The sequence below is a fragment of the Mixophyes fleayi genome, chromosome 1 (genome assembly GCF_038048845.1).
Source record: "Mixophyes fleayi isolate aMixFle1 chromosome 1, aMixFle1.hap1, whole genome shotgun sequence".
Classification (NCBI taxonomy): domain Eukaryota; kingdom Metazoa; phylum Chordata; class Amphibia; order Anura; family Limnodynastidae; genus Mixophyes; species Mixophyes fleayi.
The window spans coordinates 403,308,640-403,333,597 of NC_134402.1; the positions used below are offsets into that span (position 1 = coordinate 403,308,640).

A 24,958-nucleotide genomic window follows, 5' to 3' on the forward strand; every position below is an offset into this window, starting at 1 on the left:
TACTTTTTCCTGGGACCAGATCGATGGGGCAATCCCAAGGACGCTGAGGAGGTAGCTGTTCTGCGGCAACTTTGCTGAAGACGTCCAAGAAGTCCGAATAGGCTTTGGGAAGGATTACCTGAGGAGAGCTTACTTGACAGGAAATAGTCAAATTACCACTGAGAACTGGCGACACCTGTATCTAATTATGCAAGGAGACATATGCAATACACATAATCAGCTATACATATAGCACCACTAATTCTGTGGCGCTGTACAGAGTCCCTGCCCCATTGGAGCTTACAGTCTAAATTCCCTAACCATATACACAGACAGAGGGAAAGAGAGACATTATGGTCAATTTTGATAGCAGCAAATTAGCCTACTAGTATGTTATTGGAGTGTGGGAGGAAACCGGAGCACCCGGAGGAAACCCACGCAAACACGGGTGACAGCATAAAAACTTCACACAGATAAGGCCATGGTCAGGAATTGAACTAATAACCCCAGTGCTGAGGCAGAAGTGCTAACCACTAGGCCACTGTGTTGCTCCAAGTATGATGGGGCATAGTGTGATGAAGGGGGTATAGTGTGATGAAATGAAGGAGGGCACAGTGTGAAGAAGGGGGCGTTTTTTTTCTTCTTCTATACTTCTCACCAAATTGGCCAAAATTGGAACATTTTATTACAAAAAAATGCACATTCTTCATGTATATTATTCCTATAGCAATACATTTTCACTGTTTAATGTATGTATTTATATTACTCTCTTTATTAGAGTTTTATTATGATTTGTATTAAAAGAAGTAAAGCATTAGTGAATGAACAAATAATTGATAAAACAGGAAGGCACAAATTTAATTTTTTGCAGGGAGGCGCCAGACAAGCTAGCACTGGCCCTGATTGATGTGACGATACAATCTTACATAAAGCATCAGCAATGAACGCCTTGGTTTGTATCCCTACAAGACTAGGCAGAAATGCCTCTCCTATAATACCGAAACAAACCCATGAGAACAGCTCGCTAACAAGCTCCTATAGTCAGATACACCCCTCTCTCAGAGGCTGTATGCCGCACAGTGCCACTGACCAGAGCTGGTGCAGGAGGACCAGTATTCCATGTTTACACATCCAGCGGTCACATGACCCAACCGTCCATCCCTTCCTCGCTGGACACTGAATGACTTCCTCCGGCTCCCGTGATTGGCTGTTACGTGCCCGGTCTCCTCCTCTATCCCGGTGCTCCATTGGCTGGAGCGGTGACGCCGACGGTCCGGTGACGCGCGGCCTGACGGGGTCCCTGTTGTCGGTGGTATCGGAGGTTCCGGGTGGTGTGGTGTCACTGGGCTGAAGGTACCGGAAAGCTGGAGGGGGCGGAGGGAAGAGGGAGTTATGTCCAGGTTTTCCATAAGGCTTGAAGGGAGGTGTCGGGAAGCGGCGGCTGATGGGAAATGTGGTGTCGGCCCGGGGAGGGAGATGGATTGTTCATCATGGAGCAGTGGTGATCTGTCTTAGCATGTAGACAGGGCTCCTGTTACCACCCGCATCTGACATATATATAAAGTGTCATAGACCAGTACAGTGACCCCCTCCCTTGTAGACATTAGTACAGTGTGAATGGTGCTAGGAATTAACCTTCAAACACCCCTTGTAAGTACATAGTTGGCTGCTGTCTCTGATTTGCAGGGTTAGTCCCAGATTTAGGAATTAGTTCTGGACATAGATCCTGTTTAAGTTTCGGTTACCAATAACTACTTCTCTTGGGGTGGTTTGTTGGATGCACCTGGTAGTGGTTCTTGTCAAATGTTCACCACAGGATAACATTTATAACAGAGGAGCAATTGAAGAAGTTAATATAATTTTGTATTAGCATTATTATTATGATTATTATTATTTATTGCAGTTTGTATGTTCTACCTCTGTTTGCATGGGTTTCCTTCTGGTGCTCTAGTTTCCTCCCATGTGCCAAAAATATACTAGTTGGTTAATTGGCTGCTATCAAAATTGACCCTACTGTGTGTGTGTATATATCATCATCATCACCATTTATTTATATAGCGCCACTAATCCGCAGCGCTGTACAGAGAACTCGCTCACATCAGTCCCTGCTCCATTGGGGCTTACAGTCTAAATTCCCTAACACACACAGACACACACACGGATCAATTTGATAGTATATGCATGTTAAGGAATTTAGATTGTAAGCTCCAGAGGGGCAAGGACTGATGTGAGTTCTCTGTACAGAGCTGTGTAATTGGTGGTGCTATATAAATAGCTGCTGCTGATGATTAGTAGTATCATATTGGGTGAGTGTAGTTTACCATTTGTAATTGGTGTATTTCACACATAATATGGTACTGACTGCTCAACAGCAAATTATCTTTACTAGTTGATCTAAAATATTGCTTACCGTTTGTACATTCCTTATGTTAAGTTGACCATTCCATTTGCTTTTGTGAAGCATAGAAACATTCCTACTGATGTATGCTGTTATGGCATACTTTTATCATTTCTCTTATTTACAGCAAATAAAATGAAAGCTAGTACTTTAACACATAATAATCTAAAATACAATTGCAAAATGTTTAAAGAAAATGTCTGCAGTATATATTGTGGCCTGTGCATCTCAACAGTTATTTACAACACAGTGGTAAAGAAAAGCCATGTTTTTTCTTACAAAAGCAATTTAGGTGTGTCCGTGCTAATGAGTTAGAGCTGTCCACTACTAACCTACATACAATCCATCCAAGTATGTAAAGAAATTATGTGTACAAAATATGGTAAGTAGATATGGCGCTAGCTACCGTACAAATTCTCAAAATAAGGAGAGTTCTGAATAGTCCTTATAGGACAAACATGGTGCAGTAATATAATTTAAAAGTCAATGTATCTGTAATGTTTATAAAATTTCAATAATCATTGACCTTAAAACGGCCAAATGACATATCCTCCAAATAGTCAACATGTCCAGGATAGCTGTATTTTTCCACAAGTCTTTTCTGCAGATGTTCATACATAAAAATAAACCAGAGTCACATCATAGCGTAACATGCATGTTAATTGGAATGATGTAAAACCCGTGGACACCAGTGTGTATATGGCCTTTTACTTAGGACACCATGTGATATGAATAAAACCCATTTGATATCAAACTTACAAGAGGAAGATCTCGAATCAACGTGGTTTAGAAAGGCACAATAAAGAACTTCTGATATATTGTGTCAATCTCTCTGGTATGGGATCGCATATAGGATGGAAATAAGTGTGTAGAAAAAAACTAATCCCTTTCAATAGATCGGGTAGCCGGCTGGTTAAGTCCACCTCTTGATCACCGCCCCTTTCCGACGCGTTTCAATTAAGGAAATCTTGATAAATGAATGAAAATCTGCGGAAAACATTTGTGGAAAAATACAACTATCTTGGACATGTTGACTATTTGGAGGATATGTCATTTGGCCGTTTTAAGGTCAATGATTATTGAAATTTTAAAAACATTCCAGATACATTGACTTCTAAATTATATTATTGTACCATGTTTGTTTCTATCCTGTAAGGACTATTCAGAACTCTCCTTATTTTGAGAATTTGTACTGTAGTCAGCCCCATTTCTACTTACCATATTTTGTGCACAATGTTTTTTTCTTACGTTTACAGAAAGCAACGTGGGAAACAGCTGTGAGGTCTTAAACCTTAAAGATGTCAAGATAATTTGCAAACATATTCATGTTTTGTTGCATAATGATAAAAACACACAACTTTGTTTTGTAGCAGTATAGAATTTGAAGCAGTTTGAGTTGTGCAGTGCGACTGCTGACTTTGTATACACGTTCCTGTGTGATTCCTGCTCCATCAATGCAGAGGATAACTTCACCTCCAAGCACTTACTAAATACAACATACTAGAGAGTGTATCTAGCTTATTATTGCAAATTATTTTATTGGCAAAAGAGACTGTTCGGTTATACTTCAATACAGGATATATTTTAAATACATCTGCAAAAGTGTATAAATGCTTTTAAATCTTTTTCAGAATACATGAACATTGTTTCAACAAAGTGAAAACCTGAGAATAGAGTTTCCTGACAGGTTCTGTTGTAATAAATAAGGAAGGAAGGAGCATGTGAATTCTTAGACTACTATAGTCTCTTGATAGACATGTTATCTGCACTCACATAGAAAGTTCTGAAGCTTTTATCAATAGTGACAATGATTAAAAGCAAACAAAACTTGGTGCAATGGTTTAAAATTTTACACAAATGCTACATATACACAAACACAATGGAAATATATAAAATAGTAGTGCTTATGAAGAGGATAAGCATCCTTGTCACCTTTTGTGACTTCTGTAGTGTTATAGGTGACAACTTAGAGGTAAGGGCGGGTATTGCAACCTTAGCTGCTCAGCAGCTTCTTGCTGTCTGCAAGACTTAACCCTGTATGTATAAGAACTTAACAAAACAATGGAGGGGCTAGAGAAGTGGGCAGGAGATAGGGAACGGGGGATGTTGGAAAGAAAATAGGGCCTAAGAGGCCATAGGGTCCAGTCCATGAGGGTGCCATAAGAGGGGGTTATACTGTTTCAGGTCGCTTAGACAAGCAGATTAAAATGTTAAAAATCCAGGTTGTCGATTCTCTAATCCTAGAGGTCACTTACAGTTTGTAAAGTATTTCACTTTAGCTTTAAATTCCAGCCACCTGCATCAGATTTCACATAATACATTAAGTTGATCTGCAGATGATGAGTATAATCATTCATACTGTGTAATAATGTAGCCTAGAAAAGCACTCTTTCAAGGATGGAGAAGAGGAGTATCTCCGGTTGGGGAGAACTGGGGGGGCACTTTATTACTGCCTTTGTTGCATTGTTTAGATACTTTTGGACGGATGTTTTATAATGGGACATTGGTATTAGGTAAAGAGCTATGGTTATCTGGAACATTATCTCCCATAAACTTTGTAGATGAGGAGATCACCGCTTTCCACAATGGCAATATTTTTACATACTCCCACCATATGGGGAGGGGGATCACAATAGCTGGAGCACTTTGGCAGGGAGACTGGAACACTGATACCACCTAGATAGCACTTTTTTTCTGTTCCAGTTCTACTCACGGAACCGAAGTAGTTACCTGGTAGATCTTAGGGCCCACTCTTAGACTAACTACCCTTCTCCCCCAGGTCCCTTTACTAGTCTGTGATACTGTAACCCATATGATGATATGCTGCCAAGAAAGCAGATTAGGGCTAAGCCTTATACTTTAACTGACCATTGTGTAGGAATGGCTAGTTAGAATCTTACTGTAGAACAAAAATCAGGTAAGAGCTATGTAAGTGAAGCTGGGTACACGCTACAGAAAATTTTCCTTGATGCAATATCTTTACCTATTTTACCAATGACTGAAAGTCCAGATCAGCAGATTCATGTGTACACACTTACCTTCAGATCTGTGCCCTTCATCTGTCATAACCATCTGTTGAAAAGATTGTGATTCTGTAAACTCTATGTAGATCTGCCTACACTGCTGGTCGTGAGTGCTGACACTCTGCAGAATTTGCCCGACATTGTTTATAGAGATTTTTAGTCCGGTTATAAAATCAAATTAAATGATACAATGTGCTTTGGTACAATAAAACATGATCAGGGGAGTATACACACTTATGCAATATCGGACCGAATAGTCGATTATTGTGTGATTGGCATGATAATCTGGTAAAAACCTGTAGTGTGTACCCAGTTTAAGGGAATGGGCACTACCTGTAATATATGGTTTATTGTGTCAAAAGCAAGTGATCTATTTAGAACAAGTAGTTAGGAGGATCTACAATGGGCTTATCAGTTATGTTACTAGTGACATTTGAAAGGGGTGTCCCTGCACAGTGCAGTGGGCAAAAGCCATATTGGTTGAGCTCTGGAATGTTATATAGAAACCGTGTTCAAATGTAGTATGCAAATGCTAAGGAACTTGTTTGCGTTATGCACCAGTTAATTTTATTTTCACTTTAGCACTTGATTTGGGTGGATTAGGTAATTCTAGATTGGGTGAAGTCTGTTATAATCTTTTAATGATGTAATACTGCAGGGACCAGCCTACTATTTTACTCTCATTATTAAACTATCATCAGTTACTAGCTTTAAATGAAAAACATGGTTTTTGGCTTGTCCGCTGTATCTGGGTGTTTTTCACAGTGTATATACCTTTTTTAAAGAACAGCTGCTGGTTAATGATTGTAGTACTGTACTTAAACGTTGAGCATAGTATGGTTTACAATCCTTGTTTATTAACTGAATACAGAAGAAAGGGTAAGGTTTAATTTATTGGTTGAGAAACAAGAACGCAGAAAAGGGTTTTAAAGCATTATCATCCTAATTATATATGTGTTTCTTTTGCCTTTGAGAGACATGGATATCATTTATATACTTCTTTGTTTGTGCATAGAAAATATATTTTCCACATGTTTGCAATTATGCAAGCTTTGGCAAGAACTATTTAGAAATATAAGTACAAGCAAAAGCGGGTGTTAAGTGTCTTGTAATATGGAAAGTTGTATAGATGGGCACAGCTTGTATTGTGCTGTGTTCTTCTCAGGTGGTGGCAAGAGTGCATGCTCTCAAGGGTCCTGATTCACCAAGAAGACACCAACGTATTGTGGTTTTTTAAAAAAAAAAAAAGTATTGTTTTTTTTTGTTTAGATTTGTATGTACTGCCCTTTATCCTGCTTACTTTCCTCTCGCCTTCCCTTCTCCCCTCCCCATTTTATTGTTTATTTTCTGCACCCTATAACCCAAAAACTTTAATAAAAACTATTATTTAAAAATGCATGTAAATCGGGTATACGCATATCAGTATTCAACAGGGAGCTGATGTAAAGATACGTGGGTTGATGAATACGGGTCTAGGTGCGCTCTGCTCTAACAATACGACAAGACAATACGCTGCAGGATACATCCAGTACATATGTGGAATATTAAGTCATAAAAAACGTACAGAAAAAATAAATAGTTTAATGTCACCTGTTAATAATATAGTCATTAATAACAAAATAATATATATTTTATAATTTATACAGTTGCTCATGATTGCAGACATGTTCTAGCTTGTATACACAGCCATCCTCACTAGTAATCAGCACTTACACCAGAGCTGCAGCTGGTGCAAGTGATACAACAGAAAAACATGTACGTTTGAGATGCCTAAAAGCTTCAATCGGGCTTTGCTGCGTACACCTGAGCTTGGCACACCCTTACTGTAGATTGACTATGTGTATACGTCCATTCCCCTCCCTGTTCCACCCATAAGATCGTTGGCTATTGTAAGGGTCTTTTGCACTCGAAGATGAATTGGATGTTCTTGTGTTCTCTGTGGTATTGTTAGTTTATGGGCATGCGCAGAGCGAGTTTATGCATAATATATCACATCGACTTTTACGTTCCTTAACGATCAGTAGAAGATGTCAATATCTATAATGGGGCATACTAAAGCTCTTTGTGTATTTCCAGTTCATTATATCTTTTGGTGCACAAACATGTTTTTATGTTTTACCTTTCTGGTTTATTTTTTTTTTTTATATAACTTTTCAACTTGACCACATTGTATTATCGTGGTTACCTAGGAGTTCTATGGCCTCTCAAAGACACAAAACTGCAGGATCCATGGATATTTTAAAGGGGAGCTTTAACTATTGTTTTTTTTTATCTATAACCCACCTCACTGAATAGTATCACTATGAGGGTCCCATGCTGGTGTCCCCAGCATTAACCAATATTTATAACTGGGATGTATATATTGTCTACTACTTCTATCCACTGATGTGCTGTCTTCCCATACCATGCTTATAATTAGAAAGCCTAAACTTCAAGTTTGCTATTAGAAGAATGATTTTCTTATTTCCTACTAATCATTAGAGTTAGGGTGAGGTGGCAAAGAAGAACAAAATAGCCTTTCTATGTAAATTAATGAACACATGAATACAATGCTATTTTATAGCAGAGATTAGTTTACAATATACACATGTATTTTATAGTGACAGAAAGGGCTACTTTGAAAACTAAAACGAAAATGAAAATCTGCCAGGTAGTCAGGTTGAAGCAAAGCAAATATACTTGAATTTGGTGTCAATACAATTATACTTGGTAAATGACTACTGTATTTTCACTGGTCAGAAGCATAAAATTAGTACTATTAGGCGGCACAGATAGAGTATATGTACACAGGGCTTAATTGTTGACGTATGTAAATGAAAACCATGCATAAAGTAGCTATGAATACTAATATATAATAGGTAAAGTCGTTGTATATAACACATCCGTTGGGAAGTTTTGTAGTGTGTACCCAGCCTAAGTAAGGAGTGATTGCAGCTGAACTACCAAGGTACTCTGTATAGCTATAGATATAATCTATTTCAAAGGTTAATAAAAAAGTTTGCTGGTCTGTGCAGTCTTATAGTGGAGAAGCAATGCAATGATTGAAGGGCATGTTAAGTTTTTGTTAGATTATCTTGGAAAGAACAGGCCCTTGTTTTGTGTATACATACTAGAGATGCTCACTGACCCCCGTATATTGGTTTTGGATCTGGATTAGCTTCGTGTTTTGGTTTTGGCAAAACTGCCCTCGTGGGTTTTGGTTTTAGATTTTTTTAGAAAAAATCCTAAAATATGCTAAATTCACATAATTTCGCTCTTTTTTTGTTTTGTTTTTGTTCCTACATTATTCTTAAATTCAATAACACTAATTTCAAGTCATTTGCAGTCAGTTTTGACCACCTCACAGATCACATTATTATTTTCATACACTTTCGGACAAATACTGCAGCGACCTGGCTGGATGGTAAGCGACAGAGCAATGGCACACACGGCAGATCCAACCACATCTAGGACACATTGGCACACAGCAGTGGCAGAAAAGAAAAATGGGGCAAGATGGAATCGTCCTTGGGACCATCCTCCCTCCCACCTACCGTTATGTTGGATCTTAAAAAGGAATCCAAAAATCGCGAAATCCGACGACGTAACGGTGATGTTTTGCCTTGTTTTCAATTCTGAAAAAGCGCGAAGGGTACTGAGCTTGGCTCGGTACTCGGATCTGGAAAGTTCGGGTATATTCGGTGCTCGGGAAACCGAGCCTGAGCATCTCTAATACATGCATCTTTTTGTGTTTGGGAAATACAACTGTAAATGCCTAATAATTGTAAGATTATAATATTATTGGGTAAGACCTGTTTGTATCTATGTTTATCCAAATGTTATCCTCATCATCATCATCATTTATTTATTTATATAGCGCCAGCAAATTCTGTAGCTCTCTACAATTGGGAACACACACCGTAATAAAACAATACTGAGTAATACAGACAGACAGAGGGGTTAAAAGACCCTGTCCGCATCTTTACAATCTATGGGATGTTATTATTTAATTATTTATAAGGTGCCACAGTTTCCGTAGCACCAGGCAATCCTACAGATAGAGATGGGACTTAACTAATACAGTAAATCACAATTACATGAGACAGTTGCACAGATGAGTGCAAGGGAGATGAACTTAGACAGACATGAGACTATGGGTAGAGGGACTTACATTCTAGAAGGAGGGGTGGTGAGAGACAGTAGAAGCAAGTGGGATAAAATGGATATGGTGGGCAAAGGAAGAAGAGGTGATGGTCAAGAGGTGGTAGGATAGGCCAGCATGAAGAGAGAGTTTTGAGACATGTGACTTTAAGTGAGCAGTGAAACACAGTTTGCAGGTATAGAGATGTGGGATCTTTTATCTAGAACCTGTTATCCAAAAAGTTTGAAAAACAAGTTTGAAAAGTAGTTTGTTTTCCTGCTGTTCTGTGATAAGGTCAATCATACGATCAGTAAATGCCTCCTCCATACTGACACTATGATTAGCTCTACTACACAAGGTAATGATGGGCAGAATGCCAGAGGCAGTGTGGGGAAATATAGGGATCATGTTTAAATGTAATGTTGGTAGGTTTTAGATATGTAAAATATCCCTAAATCCAAAGTCACAAGCATTGTGGGTACACCCCCCTACCTATATGTGTTTTGAAGGGATGTCTCAGAGTTAAATTTGAAAGAAAACAATTGTTGCTGTATACATGTAAACTTTTTTCTATAAAACAAACAAACACAACCACTTGGTCTTACCGCAGATTCACTTAATACGTAAAGACACAGTGGTGGTTGATGGGGATTGGCAAGACCACCTTGCCTGTGTTGTTGTGACAAGAACAAATACAGTAACAGGAAAAAAAATCCCCTTGTATATTTGTCAGACAAATTACCCATTTGAAGTATGTGGTAAAACAGGATCCGTTAAATGTTGTGTATGTGTTTTGTTCTTAAAATTAATGATTAAAGGGGATATCATTCCTTCTATAATTAATTATTTTTGTCAGTACAAATACTTACCGTACTGTCTCTTGCTTTGCAGTTACATAGCTAACCTTTTACTGACCAAACACCAATTTGTTTTTGTTCCATTTGCTATTGTTGCCTGTCTGTGTGGTGTGTGTCCTTTCACACAAAATAAAGGAACTTACATTTACTAAAAACAAACAAACATAAAAGACTCTCATATGCTACAAATGTAGAGAAATTACACATCTGTTTTATGCTTTCTGCAATGAAGTTAAGCTGCAGAGTCGCTGGTGCTAGAGCAGGGCAAAGAGGACATCTGACAGTCATGAGTTAAGGCCATTGGGCTAGGGCAGTGAATCCCAAACTTTCTCAGTTGGAGGCACCCTTCGGGTCTCCAAATTGTTTTCAAGGCACCCCTTAGCAAAAATAATTAGCAAGTAATGCCCCGCCTTGCTTACCACCAGTCCTTGCTACGGCACCCCTGTGACCACTGGGCTAGGGTATAACTCCACTTGCACATTGTCATGTTTCACAGGAGCAACATTGTTATTGCTGAAGACTCCATTTCCTCACAAATTATCTTCGTTTCGGTGTTAAGCTAATTACACACTGAAGATTTTTCCACCGACGTGTTATTTCAAACGATTGTACCTACAACTGAAAGTCTGATCAGTCTGGCGATTTATGCATACACACTGACACTATTTATCTTCAGATCTGTGCTTTTCATCTGGTACTTCATCTGGTCCTCTAGTCTTCGGAGAATGACAGCACAATATTAATTCATTCATTCTTGTCGCATTGTCACAATGATTAAAACCGCCTTGTTATAGCTATCCACATGACCTAACGAATTTCGTTAGCTTCTGTGAGTCTAAAACTAAACATTTGGTCTCAGAACGAACAAATGAATTATTCCTTCTACAACACTTTCTACATTTATTCACGGGGACATTCATTGCTGGCATCGGCTGAAAAGAACACGACTCTGTAAACTCTATGGCGATCGTGAGCATGAGTGCATACACACTACGTGATTGGTCGGAAAATATTGAGTACGACCAACCAAATGAAACGATGATCGGTACTTTGGGACGACTTTAGATCATCGTGGCACTATACACACTCACATGATATCTGACCGAATGGTGGTATATCAGCTGATTTGCCCCATTATTAGACGAAAATGCTCCAGTGTGTACCCAGCCTTAGTTTGCAAGTGACAGAAGTAAGATAAAATAGATAAAATAAAGTGCAGCCAATACATACGCAGCGCACTGGATCCAGCATACAGTTATTCAGTTCTGAAGCCTGTGGTCAAAGTAGACAGAATGATGGTCTCAGTGCCTGGTTTATATACAGTTTGTGGTACATAAAAAGCAGTAGTGATGTCATGGCATTTTTCAATTGGTTCAGGATTTAGGACAATCCAGTACAATGCAGGTCATAGGTCGGTTCAAAGAATGCCCTCCAAGGGTGGGGGTAACTCTCCAACAGCTGCCTACGTGTCTTCCTGACGAAATACTGGTTCAAACTCGTCTTTTAGCATTACAAAAACAATATCATTCTGAGCATTAACCCTTTATCATCCATAACTAGCATACACAGGGTGCGATCACTTAGCTAATTTTAGCGGATGTCTGATAATAAAAAGTGGATTAGCATGACACTAAACATGATACGTTTCCCCTATCCTGAACCTTAGTTATCAATACAGTGGTTTTAACTTTATTATTTTAAACTATTAAATTTATTACATTTGATTATAAAAGAGTATGTGCTGAAACTTCATTAAGGTGAACTATTTACAAATGAATGTGTGAGTGTAAATGTATGTAGAAGTGCTCTCTAGTGTTATTGCGTATTACCGTATTATGTCCTTCCACACCGTAGCGTATTATTCGAATAAAGCTAATTAAACCAATGGTTATTAATTTGAAACAACTTCATCCAATTATTTGACTTTCACAATGCCATGACAATAATAACCACAAGTTACTGAGGAGACACAGAAATGTCAGGTGTTTGGTTTAAATACAAACACATACAAAGCCTCCTCTCCCATCATCAGGTAGCACAATATATAAATCCCTTAACCTAGACTTTCACAATAAAATAAAAGGCCACAGCTAATTGCTCAGAAATCGGATCCAGGGAATTAAGATTTATCTAGGCTAGGTAGTTAGTCTTGGCCGTCATTTGATAGTTAATAACTGGGTTAAAGCATTTTTATATTGTAGTTTGTAATAAATTATGTAAAACCGATGAACAGAGAGGTCTTAAGGACCATATGATACTTTATGATTTAATTCCAGCAGCGTTCTATGTACCACTTTCATTATTTTTTACCTTAAGCCTTGTAAAGAACGATCATGGAGATGAAAATAGGGTATGAAAGAATGATCTAGACCGTACCACACCTTTTTATTTATTTATTTAATTTTAAATCTAAATATTTTGTTAAAATGACAGTTCAGAGCCTCATGTGGTCTGGTGCATTTTCCCTCACATCCCTCATCAGTGTACTGAGTTCCTTGTATTGTGAATGCATAGCCCCAAGCAAAATTTTTTGAAGCGGATGTTACTGACACATGCATTCTTCTGTCTGCAGAAAGGAATTCCATGCAAACAGGATTTTTTCTCCAGCAGCCTGAAGTTGCTCCTGGCCCTGAATACTCCAGCTTCAGCATGCAAGGAAATGAATGCACTAGGTACTGTATACAGTTTACATGATGTAATCTGTTGTTAACAAAACTATTCTTTGTCTCTCACACTGTATAATATTGTGTAATTTACATAAAAATAAGTTCTGTCCCCATGTGGATATGTTTGCAGATTATTGCAGTTTGTACGCAAAGTTATTTTAAGTTTAGAGAAGTTTAAAAGATATTTAGGGAAGGGGATGGTGTAATTGTTGTCTGGGAAAATAAATGGAGGAAGCAGTCCAGAAAGGTTACAGTAACAATTGTTAACAAATCAAGTTGTGTAAAATACTAGGATACAACTCATATAGTTGTTTATATTATTAGCACAAAGCTAATTGTTCAGCTTTCTTTTTTTTTTTTTTTTTCTATTGAAAGAGCTTAATTTTCCTCCCAATTGGCAGAAATATAGATGTCCCATGACTGGGACATCCTAGTTCCAGAGATACTGCTGAATCTAGTACTTATCATTTCTATGGGGCCACATCTCTGAAGGCGTTTTAATAAATACACTGATCAGTATATTTAGGATGTTCATCATCATCATTTAAAGTGTTAAAACTTTGGATGGCTTCCATAGCTCTGTTCCAAAAGTGGACCCCTGGTGGTTCCCAAGCATGGCACTTGGGGAAGAAGGCTTTAGAGTAGATTTACTAAAGCTTGTGAAAACAAGGCGTGGCCCTTAGCAGCCAATCAGATTCATGTAATCAGTTTTTAGAACAGTGGTGGCCAACAGGCAGCCCTCCATAGCTTCACCTTTGGCCCCAGCTCCTTTCTGCCTTAATGGCAGATTTGTTTAATGCATCTTGTAAGACTTGTTCACAATACCTGGTGATATGTCGTAAAAGATAGGTTTCTCTTTGATTAAATATATTAGTTTAACTTATTACTGAGGGTTTATATGCGGACCTGTTGAAAGATAGCGGGCCACCCGTGGGGCCCTTGGAGTGTATCAGTTTGCCCATCACTGCACTAGAATGTACCAGCTAAATACTAGCTAGAATCTGATTGGTTGCTGTGGGCGACACCTCCACTTTTCCGTTTTAGATTGTTTAGTAAATGGCATAATCTAAAAAAACACCTGAATTTACCTGGAAATATTTGATTTCATGCTTGTCAGTCCCAGCTAACATGAAAATGTAAAGATATTCTTAAGCATACAATAGCATCCTTACTGTGACACTCCAGTAGTTGGTCTGTATTAGAAGATATTTGTACAACAAAATTCATAATTTTCCCTTTAGGAAAAAAATGTTTGTTAAAACATGTGTTCTGCAAGTGGTCCGATAATTCCTGCAATGATGTAGCAGTAACTTAATTACAGACCTTTGTAATATGGTTAATATTTTTCATTGAGTCCTAACTTGTGTTTTTTGTTTTTTGTTTTTAGACAAAGGGCATAAAACACCAGTGACTGCAGATAACTGGATTTAGTTGTAGACCACAATACAGCATCTGGGGAGTGGGAAGATGTAAGTAGTTGTTTTTTTGTTTGTGTAATCATCATGCTTGGTTTAAAACAAAAGCCAGCCACCTATTGTTCTACCTTAGTCTAACATGAAGGATGGCAATACCATAGCAGTCCAGTTTTATGCTGTTAACAGATGCATCATTTTGCATTATTTGGGCTATGCAAGGTTGTAATTTGTGCTCATATGCTGTGCATTAAAAAGCAACCTCACCACCCCTCAAAAAAAGACCCAAAAACACTAGTTCAGCTTACTTAGCTCAAAACATTCACTTTTTCCTTGCATTCAGAGTATACTACCATCACTTTTTAAATAGTGTTTATGATGTGCTAATGAACGTATCTCTAAGCTTCCCTGCAATGTTAAGTGTAGTTAATCACAAAACATTTTCCAACCACAATTTTAACGCTTCTCGATAAAATAATAAAATAGTACTTTTGTATTATAAAGGGAAGAGGATGTTGAAAGCCCAGACTATTATCTGATCATGTTTAAGCATATATGCCTGTGACTTCACCTGCTGGGAAACATATGCGCTACCAGTACAGCTTGGAGTGGTGCGATTTGTACCCTTCAAAAGGTTTCTTTTATCTGATGGACCACACTCAATACCTCAATACAGTGGGACAGCATCCCCATGTGGCTCCCACCTCCTATCTGCTTTATTGTCAGATTTGTAGGTTATAACTTAAAATTATTTTTCAAAATGCCTACTGCTATGATAATGCAGATCTGTGTCTGTTTCTTTGATTAAATGCATTGCTTTAACTTATTACAGAGATTGATGGTAATGTGTGGCCCTTTGAACGTTAGAGGGACTCCCATGCGGCTCCTGAAGTATATCAGGATGCCTGTCACTGTGTTTCACCCTCATTGCACCCTAATCATTTGTACTCCTTACAGAAACGAGAAATCTGCAATTACTGTACATATACCGGTAGTAGACTTAAAAAGGAAACACCTGATGAAACGAGGGACATTAAGCATATTGAAAGCAAGGGCTTTCACACAGGTGTGGCTTATCCATTTATTTGGATATGATTCCAAAATCTTGTATAGAAATGCTAGACTGTCCAAATGCCCTGAATTAAGTCTACCATGTAGACCTGTTGGGCATGTTTGGCTGGGAGGAGCTTCCTTGACCAAGATAGTTCATCCTACCGGGCTGGCAAAACAGGCGAACAATTGCATGACTATAAATGTAAACCTACAGTCAGTTTAATAAAAAAAATGATAAATTGAGAACATCGCGGAGCAGAACATCTGAGTTGGGTTACAGTGCACAAACTGCTCATCACATTTGGTAATGTACGGTTGTGAGTTTCAGTGTTTTGCGAAGAGCACAGTGGAGGAAGGTGATATGGTCCAATGTATTATCACTCCCAATACTGATTAACACACGTTTTACACCTATCTAAAAAAACTCTATAGTCCAAGTGCTTGTTTAGAACAATGCAGGGTTCTTATTGTACCATGATCTTGTGGGCCACATTCTCTTAATGTTACTGAGTGAATGGCCTTTATGTTACAGCATTTCTTTTTCTGAAAGAGAGGGTGTCTTCCAGGATGATAATGTTCCCATTCACAGAGCTCGTTCAGCTGTCTAATCATTTGATGAACATGATGGTTATCCATATGTTGTGGCTCTGTCATCAGATCTGAGCCCAATCGTGCATTGATGGGATATACTGGAACAAATACAGACAGCGTTTTCCACCACCACCATCATCAGACCTGAATTGAGTGACATTCTTGTGTAAGAATGGTGCTGCACCCCTCCTGCACAATTCTAGACATTAGTAGATTCAATGTAACAATGTATACAGGCCGTACTGGCCGAATATGGTGACCCAGTGCCCCCAAGTGATTTTATATTGATGTCTAGAAATATATATGAAAAAGACCTCTACAGGTTGAAATGCGTTGTCTACGGTCTCCTCATCATCTTAAAGATCTCCATCGGCCCTATCCCTCATCACATAGTGAAACTGTTATATGCGAATAAGATGTACAAAATTTGATAGGCTGGGAGAATACCCCAATGTGATCTAAGAGACACCATACCTGCATGTTGATGTTCTTATTTTTTCTTTTTGCTTTTTAGTTGTTCTTATACATAATATTGTTTTTAGAGGTAATGCACTATATGCCTCTTTTTTTTTTCTATTCCATATATGTGAGCATTTTTGGATTCAACATTTGGAATTTGACAAATGAATGGATGATTATGGTTTCTGACTGACCCGATACATCATCATCATGATCTATTTATTTATATAGCGTCACTAATTCCGTAGCGCTGTACAGAGAACTCATTCACATCAGTCCCTGCCTCATTGGAGCTTACAGTCTAAATTCCCTAACATACACACACATTTGCAATTGAGTAAGCATATTTTCCTAAAGGGGTTTCCTCCAAAGACTTGCTACCATTTGTGGTGATAGATGTGTTGTTGTGATCTTGAGAGTAAGTGTACTCGCAAAGGGTTGTGGTGTCACATAATTTTATGTCACTGGCTTGAATTTTTTTTTATATATATATTTGTATAGTTATTGAGAAATGCTTCACTATATACACGTTCTGTCTTCTTTTCCACACCTGTGACACGTGAAATTTTGGGAGGATATCACCCTCTCATGAGGAAAAAGGATAAGTCATAGGAATAATAAGATTAACATGGATTTTTATCACCACTGGATAGATATCTAATATATAAATGCTTAGTGGCGTCTGTCTGTGTGTGTGTAAAAAAAAAAAAAACAAGTTGCAGCGCCACCTGCTGGGCAGAGTTATACACTGACCTACTAAATTCTTAGAGTGTGTGGGGAAAAAAATTCAAAAAGGGCTGAAATTTGGTAGGGCTCAAACTCATTTTCGTGAGGTAATTTTACCTCATGAACACACATGTGTAGAGGCGTGCGTTAGTGTGTGTGTGTGGAAAAAACTATTTTCTCAGAAAGGGCTCATCCAATTGACCTGAAATTTGGTATACTGACATTATTTGACAAAAAAATTAGAATAGTCAAGTCAGTTAACTTCCATCATCCCCCCTTCCCCCCATGGGAGGGGTAGTAAAGGCTAAATTTACGAGTTGAGGGGTCAAACTCATTTTCGTGAGGTAATTTTACCTCATGAACACACATTAAAAAGGGTGCTTGCGTCGGGAAGTAACGATCTTCCCCTGAGGAGGCCTGGGCTAGGCCCAAATGCATGACAAGAACCTTTTTAAGACCTTAAGTGGCTTGATTTGACTAGAATGCATGAGTATCATGCACGGGTTAACTTGTGTGTGTGTGTATATATATATATATATATATATATATATATATATATATATATATATATATATATATATATATATATATATATATATATATTATATTTATTTATTAATATATATATAATATATTTATAATATATTTATTATTGGAGAGAGAGAAAGACATTGATCAATAATAGAAAATGCTCAAAATAACGCAACAGTTATTTTGTTATTTTGTATAACCTTAGTGTATTTATCTCTGTATCAACTTTCTATTGCCGTTTCCGTTTGGGAACGATCTGCCGACACCAAAATGTTGACAGGTTCAGTAGTTTTATGTGGTTAAAATGGCGACATTGTGATTGTTTACAATCAAATGGCCATGTCACCGGCAGCCAGCACAATACAGTACATAATACACGTCGGACCAGTCGGCACAATACAGTATACAGCATAGTAACAATATAAAAATAAAACATTAAGACTTAAATAAAAAACAAAACAAAAAAAAACCCCCAAATAGTAGTGTATGAAAACAAAATATAAATAAAACACAACCCTCGTTTGTATTTGAAATAAATAAAAAACACCCCTGTATACTCACCAACATCCAGGTTCTTCATCTGTAATCCATGTTTGTCCATAAAATAAAATATATATCCTGGGTTCTGGCAGCTTGAAACCTGAAAGAAAAATCGACAGATTCTCTGCATTCCTTATATTGGTCTGCGCAGAGCTCTAAGTAAATGCTCACAGGCAGTCATGTAGCCAGCTGTCCTGAGGCCCAGCTCTATGCTGCATTTTTATACTAACCATACTCCTTATTATTCAGCACTACGTTCAGAGATCCCTAGTTCACATGTAGCCTGTGCATAACTACTTGCAGACAGTTTTTCTCCTTATCAACCATTTACTTATCTACACATTTATTTTGTTAATATTTAATTCTGGTTTCAATTCCTGAAATATATATTTAGGCAATGATAGAGTGTCTGAAAATAGAAAATATAGTCTTCCATTTAGAGAACTTAATATGTATTTTTTAACCTAGTAATAGTTATGTGTTGCTTGATCTATTTTTATTTCCATTTATAGATGTAGTTGACTTCTAGATTACCTATTTGTGAGCATTGTGGATAGATCTATTACATTTTATTATGCCAAGAATGGGTCTACACATTCTTAGTACTGACTCCAGCTGGGAATGTCTGTGGAACAATGTGCACTGAGACACAACAAATGATGATTCTTGCTGTGCTGTATGTATGTATCAACAGCATAACTTTCATATCGTAGGCTTCCTGAGCCCAAATAATAAAGTGCACCCGTGTTGGTTTGTTATGACCATCATGGATAACTTCAGTTGAAGAGAAATATAGCTTTCTTAAAAACACAATATTTCTATGAATTTTACTGCTGAAATATGCTGTATTTTACCTACAAACACATCCCCTCATTTGAGGACTGTTTCTCTAGTCCAGCCTCTGTCAGTGTCTGGGTATAAATGAGTTTGATAGTTAATGAATATATCTACATGTGTACATTTTTTTCTTGTATAGGAGTAGAGCATATGGAGACACAGTACAGAACAGATACAATACTTAAAGCTGCATTCAAAAATATTATTCTAAGTGGCTTGTTCCCCAATTTAGAGGCCTTGGGAAAATAGATTGTAGCTTGTGATGTGTCCCCAGGACCGGATTAAGACATTGTAGGCCCCTGAGCTTAGGGGTACTCTGAGGCCCCCATTTGTCAAGCCACTTATATCCAATCTGATGTTTTTGGGGTCCCCCAGTAATATTGAATTAATATACCTAATCAGTAGGCCCCTGACTCGATATAGAGGAAACCGCACAGAATAATAATAAAATATTAAAATCTTTGCTAGGGCCCTCAGCTGCCCGAGGCCCCTGGGCATTAGCCCAGAAAGCCCTCAGGTTAATCCGGCTCTGGTCCCCCTGCTCACGCAGACCGAAGGGTACGTCAATGCAAAACAAATACATATAGAAATAATATGTAAATAGAATACTAATAGAAAACCAGATAATACCTAGACAAAAGTACAACATTACAGCATACTGTATGCAGCATACAATGTAACAGAGAGACAAACAGAAGACTAACGGTGTAGAGGACGCTGCCCACAAGAGCTTATATTTTGTTAACCATCTTTAACTGCTGCCATTTTAATATGGTTATCAAAATTAATTTGAATATTACTTTTAATAGGATTCTTTATTTCTACATCAGCGCTTACACATTGAGCTCTAGAACAATAGAAAACTAAAGTAATGTGGTTGCTCAGTCCCTAGTAAGAGGCCCATATACTATGGCTGTGTTTACAGGAACATGTTTCCGACCTTTCATTCTCATGTAACATGGTTTTTGTTAATAATCATAAGATTAAATAATAACAATTAAACAAACTCCTCAAGAATTGGTGATCTTTTCTTTGCCAGTCCTAAAAAAACTAGTAAATCCTTTAGCGTAGTCAGTAAACATAACAGTTAAGGCTGCGGTACTTTCATATCTTGCTAGAATGTCACTTTTGCGCTGAAATTTGAACAGCTGACGTGAGGTCCAAATTCAGATTATCCGCAGAGATGCTTTCTTTTTAAACAACACCGTCGCTAATCAGAGCAAGCCCGGAGGTACCAAAAAGCCCTATATTGATGAAACTCTGAGCAAAAAGAATTTTATTTGAAAAGGGGTGATTTAATATGAATGATATGCCAAATGGAAATTTAGTTGGACAAATTCGTATTTATTAGGATAACCACGAAAAGGGGATTTTACGAAATAGGTCCTTTTGCCCTAGTGAAAAATGTTATCAAATACTAATGCCTAACCCGCAGAAAAGATAGGGTGGATGCACTATCACAGAAATGGAATAATTCATTAGCTCATACCTGAGAGTCCTGAAGAAGATAATGGAAGTAACGGCATGGGGTCATATTGATAGCACCGCTGTGTGGTTCTCTCAGCTAATGCAATTGGCAGAGCGAGAAGCATTGAACTTTCAAGCCAACAAGAATCTCTTATTTCAGTGACCAGGGCTACACCCATGAAGTGATACAGCTCCATCTGTCAACCAAAATGTTAAACTTCAATTTAAGGGATTTTCAGGTGAGGCAGTTTAAGCACTGCGTAACAGCAGTGAACATGTCATATTCCAGGCTTGTGAGACAGGCATGTGTTAGGATTGGCTGGGACAGTCTTAACATTTCTCTGTTAATAGACTTTCTTAATGAGGGACTGGATAAAATGATCATACTGCAGCCTTGAGTTCTTTTTAACAGCTAAATACTCTAATATCATTGTTGTTTGCTATATTAAAACATCTAGTCTATTTCTTTCAAGAGTCTACAGTTGTTTTTTTTACCATTGAACCTGAACTGGTGATTAATTTGTTTTTTTAAACAGAACCATCTTCCATCCTAAAAGTTATATTGCATTCACATAGATCACAGGCGATAGCCCTGCCTGTCTTGTTGTGCGCATATCCCTTTATTTTCTTCTCGGATCCAAGATCAAGATCACCAGTCCGGCCATCTGTATGCTTTATGAAGCTGTGGATGAGACTCCTTCGAAGAATCTGTAAGAAAACCCTACAAGTGCTATATCTGTTTCCTGGATGAAGTTGCATCTGCCACAATAAAGTAGGTTTTAGGACTGCAACGCGGCCCAGTCACCTGAATATCGAGGCACGCCTAGATGTGGCCTCTGATCATGAAGCTCATCAGATCAATATATATTAATCTGTGATATATATTGTTGGTGCTGTCATGGAGCTGTAAGGAAAAATGTTGATTACGTTTACAGAATACTTTATTTCCTCCCTTATAAAATTATTACCGGTAGTTATGCTGTACTCGGTGGGCCTGTGTGGTTACTCGTAATTCACTGTGGAGTGTAGAGGGTTTATGGAATCTTTAGACTCCCTATCCCTTCAGGTGATATATATATATATATATATATATATATTTGTTGTATGTCTTAAGCTAGTCTGTGATTGGTTTTGGTTAGTGTAATTGCAGAGTTCACTATTAAGGAGAAGCTTTTGCCCTTCTGCTCTACAGGAGGTTTCTGTCCTCTCTGAGCTCGCCTTAGGACACTGACAGCACATAATTATATCTGGAACATAAATTCCCCATGTAAGGTTCAATTAAGCAATAAAAGCTTTTGATGTTACTGTCCCTTTTATTTGTGTTTCTCCTCCTCCACTTAAGGATCCTACACATCAGAGCCTTTTAAGAAACTACTCTTCCTGCATTCCAGGAGTATTCAATGTGAGAAGTGAACAAGTAACTTACTGATCCATTGTTATTTGTGCTAAGTGTGCAAGGTTTTTTCTTAAATACAAATGGACAGAATGAGGTAGATATATAATACACCTGAAATGGTGATCACATGTACACACAAACTTTCCTAAATGTCTTCGGCCTCAATTTGTCCTATGTCCAGTCACTTTCTTTCAACAATAACTAATCTATAAGCTAATTGTTTCCAGGATTTACTATTTTAAGTATTTAAACATTTCAGAAATAGGCTATTTAAACAGTGCATTATCCCCTAAATATAGATCTGTGAAAATAAAATATAGTTAAGTAAAAAAGAAACCTTATATACGGGGAATAAAAGTATTGTAGCTAAAAGGAGCCAACAAGTAGTTTTTTCATTTTGTAAAATATGCTAGAAAAAAAATAACAATCTGGTGCATTAGGTTGGTGTGTGGGAATTTGTATAATATAGCTTACAGTAAAAATAAACTGCATGGTCTGAATTATAATTTTAAGACAAAATGTATCCTATATGTTAAGGTCAGCACTTCTGTCTCACAGCACTGGGGTCATGAGTTCGATTCCCGACCATGGCCTTATCTGTGTGGAGTTTGTTCTCCCCGTGTTTGCGTGGCTTTCCTCCGGGTGCTCCGGTTTCCTCCCACACGCCAAAAGCATATTAGTAGGTTAATTGGCTGCTTTTAAAACAAGTTTGACCCTAGTCTCTCTCTCCCCCACCCCCTCTCTGCTCCCCCCCTCTACCCCCTACTCTCTTCCCCCTCTCTCTCCCTCTCCTGTAAGCTCCAATGGGGTGGGGACATATGTGAGTGATTTCTCTGTACAGCGCTGCAGAATTAGTGGCGATATATAAATAACTGATGATGATATTAAAGAAAGTAGGTAAAAAAAGAGTATAAAAAGAGCTAAAAGAAAGGGCAACTTACATTGAAGCTGTCAACCAAAGCAATTTCATAGATCATTTCTAATGTTCTTAAAACCACCCGAGCTATAGGAGTCTATGTAGTGTCTGGCAAGTGGTCCGAAAACAGAACTTAGAATTGTTATTTTTGCCCTACAACTAAACAGTTGGATTTAAGGTGAATATGCATGTGAAAAAATACAGAGTGGCACATTTTATTTCTATGTTACATTTTTATATTCATATCAGTTTTGTAATACACATTTTGTGACCCTCCCCCTCATTTTAGATAAGCATTGGCTCAAATGAATGTAAAGTAGTAAAATCATTCTAAAATGTGGTATTGTTGTCTTTTTTTTTTTTTGCAGGCCCGATATCCTCTAGGGAATTCTGCCATGTGATGACCAGGCTGAGACTGGCACACATGACTTAGGGTCTCCCTATTATAGTGTGACCATCCAGGCATAGCCTGGTGTTGGATGCCACATGTGAGGGGTACCTCACACTATATGTCTTCCTGCCTTAGTGTTAACAGGACCATGCTATAAGCACTGGTGTTACTAATTGTTTTTCTTTTTTGGGGGGTGTTGGTGGCCCATTTTGTAATAACATACCTTTCCAGGGAGCTTGCCACACTTACTGTAAGAAACGTGCACTTATATCGCCCCCTGGAGGATTGGTTTTTCCTTGCATAGGGGGGTGACAAGTGCAAGTTACGTTGAACATAAAATGTCACTTTTTTACTGTGCGTGTGCAGTAAAACAAATCGCATTGCAGCAGATAATATACTGGTAAACACATATTTAACAAATCATATATTTTCCCTTAGTTATTGGAGGTTAAAGCTATACAGAGCTGATGAAACACTTTATATATGTTATACCACTTTATTTGAGAATTGTTCACATGCACTCAGTAGTGAAACACAAATGTTCCTCTTCCTGATTGAGACTTCTGGCTTTCTTTCAGACGTCCGGGTATGTGCTAACCAAAAGAAAATTCTCTATCAACACCAGACCCTCCAAGTGCCTTGGTGAAGATGGGGTTTGGCAAGGATCTTAAATTCTCACATGATGCTTTGCTAAAGCTACAAGACTGGGAGCTGCGTCTTTTGGAAACTGTAAAGAAATTCTTGTCTTTGAGAATTAAAAGTGACAAAGATTATGCCTCAACCCTACAAAATCTTTGTAACCAAGTTGATAAGGAATGTGCCTCTCAGCTAGATTACATTAGCACTGTGTCCAAGGTAAGGCTTGCTCTATATATTACTGCATTGCTTTTTTTGTTTGTTTTCCTAAATTTGCTGAGAGATGGGGGAGTTTAAAATAAAAAATGAGTGATTTGATTAGTTTAGGGTTTGTTTTGCCAAGTTTGCCTCCTGAAATTCCAAAAGCCTTATGTAATACATGTCCTCTTCTAATTGGTTGTGTCTGGCTTTTAAAGCTGCCCTACCATCGAGGAAATTATTTCACCTGCTGCTGTTTTCTGAGGGTTTGTCCGTTCCTTTTACAGCCTGTCCAAACAACATGGAGGGGGCGGGAGGTATGAGTGGGAAATCTAATCACAAATTGCAGTTAAGAGATGTGTGATTAATCCTCCCACTCATTCCCTTTCTCCCTAGTGCCATCATGTAACCATAGTGAACTAAGTCGATCTGCACAAGTGGAGGGGTACACATTAGTAACATCTTTTCCTAGGTGGTAATGCAGCTTTAATGTAAATGCAATACTTTCTTCATGTTTTTCAGATGAGCTCTGTAAGAGCTAGAAGCATTTATTTTAGCTTCTTGCTTGTGCCTCCTTAATTGATTCAGTTTTCCAATGCTCTGTTCAGTACTTGATATTTAAACTGACTTTTTGTCTGAAATCACACTAGGCAAAATGTTTGTATTCTTAGGTATGGTAGTAGAAGAAAAAGAATGTGCTATGGCAAAAACAAAGCATTGAAATCATTGATTTATACATCATTTCATTTCAGAAAACGTTGG

At 38.0% G+C, this 24,958-nt stretch overlaps 1 protein-coding gene across 1 annotated transcript in view; it reads left to right on the top strand.

Annotated features, from left to right (window-relative positions):
• The first annotated feature begins 1,216 nt into the window (after positions 1 to 1,216).
• FER (FER tyrosine kinase) overlaps positions 1,217 to 24,958 on the top strand; it is a 177,275-nt gene continuing 153,533 nt past the window's right edge. Inside the window, exons 1-4 of the mRNA XM_075181517.1 lie at positions 1,217 to 1,332; positions 12,950 to 13,049; positions 14,431 to 14,512; positions 23,941 to 24,217. Coding sequence (XP_075037618.1) covers positions 24,011 to 24,217 — 207 coding nt within the window. The 5' untranslated portion in view covers positions 1,217 to 1,332; positions 12,950 to 13,049; positions 14,431 to 14,512; positions 23,941 to 24,010. The remainder of the gene's footprint in view (positions 1,333 to 12,949; positions 13,050 to 14,430; positions 14,513 to 23,940; positions 24,218 to 24,958) is intronic.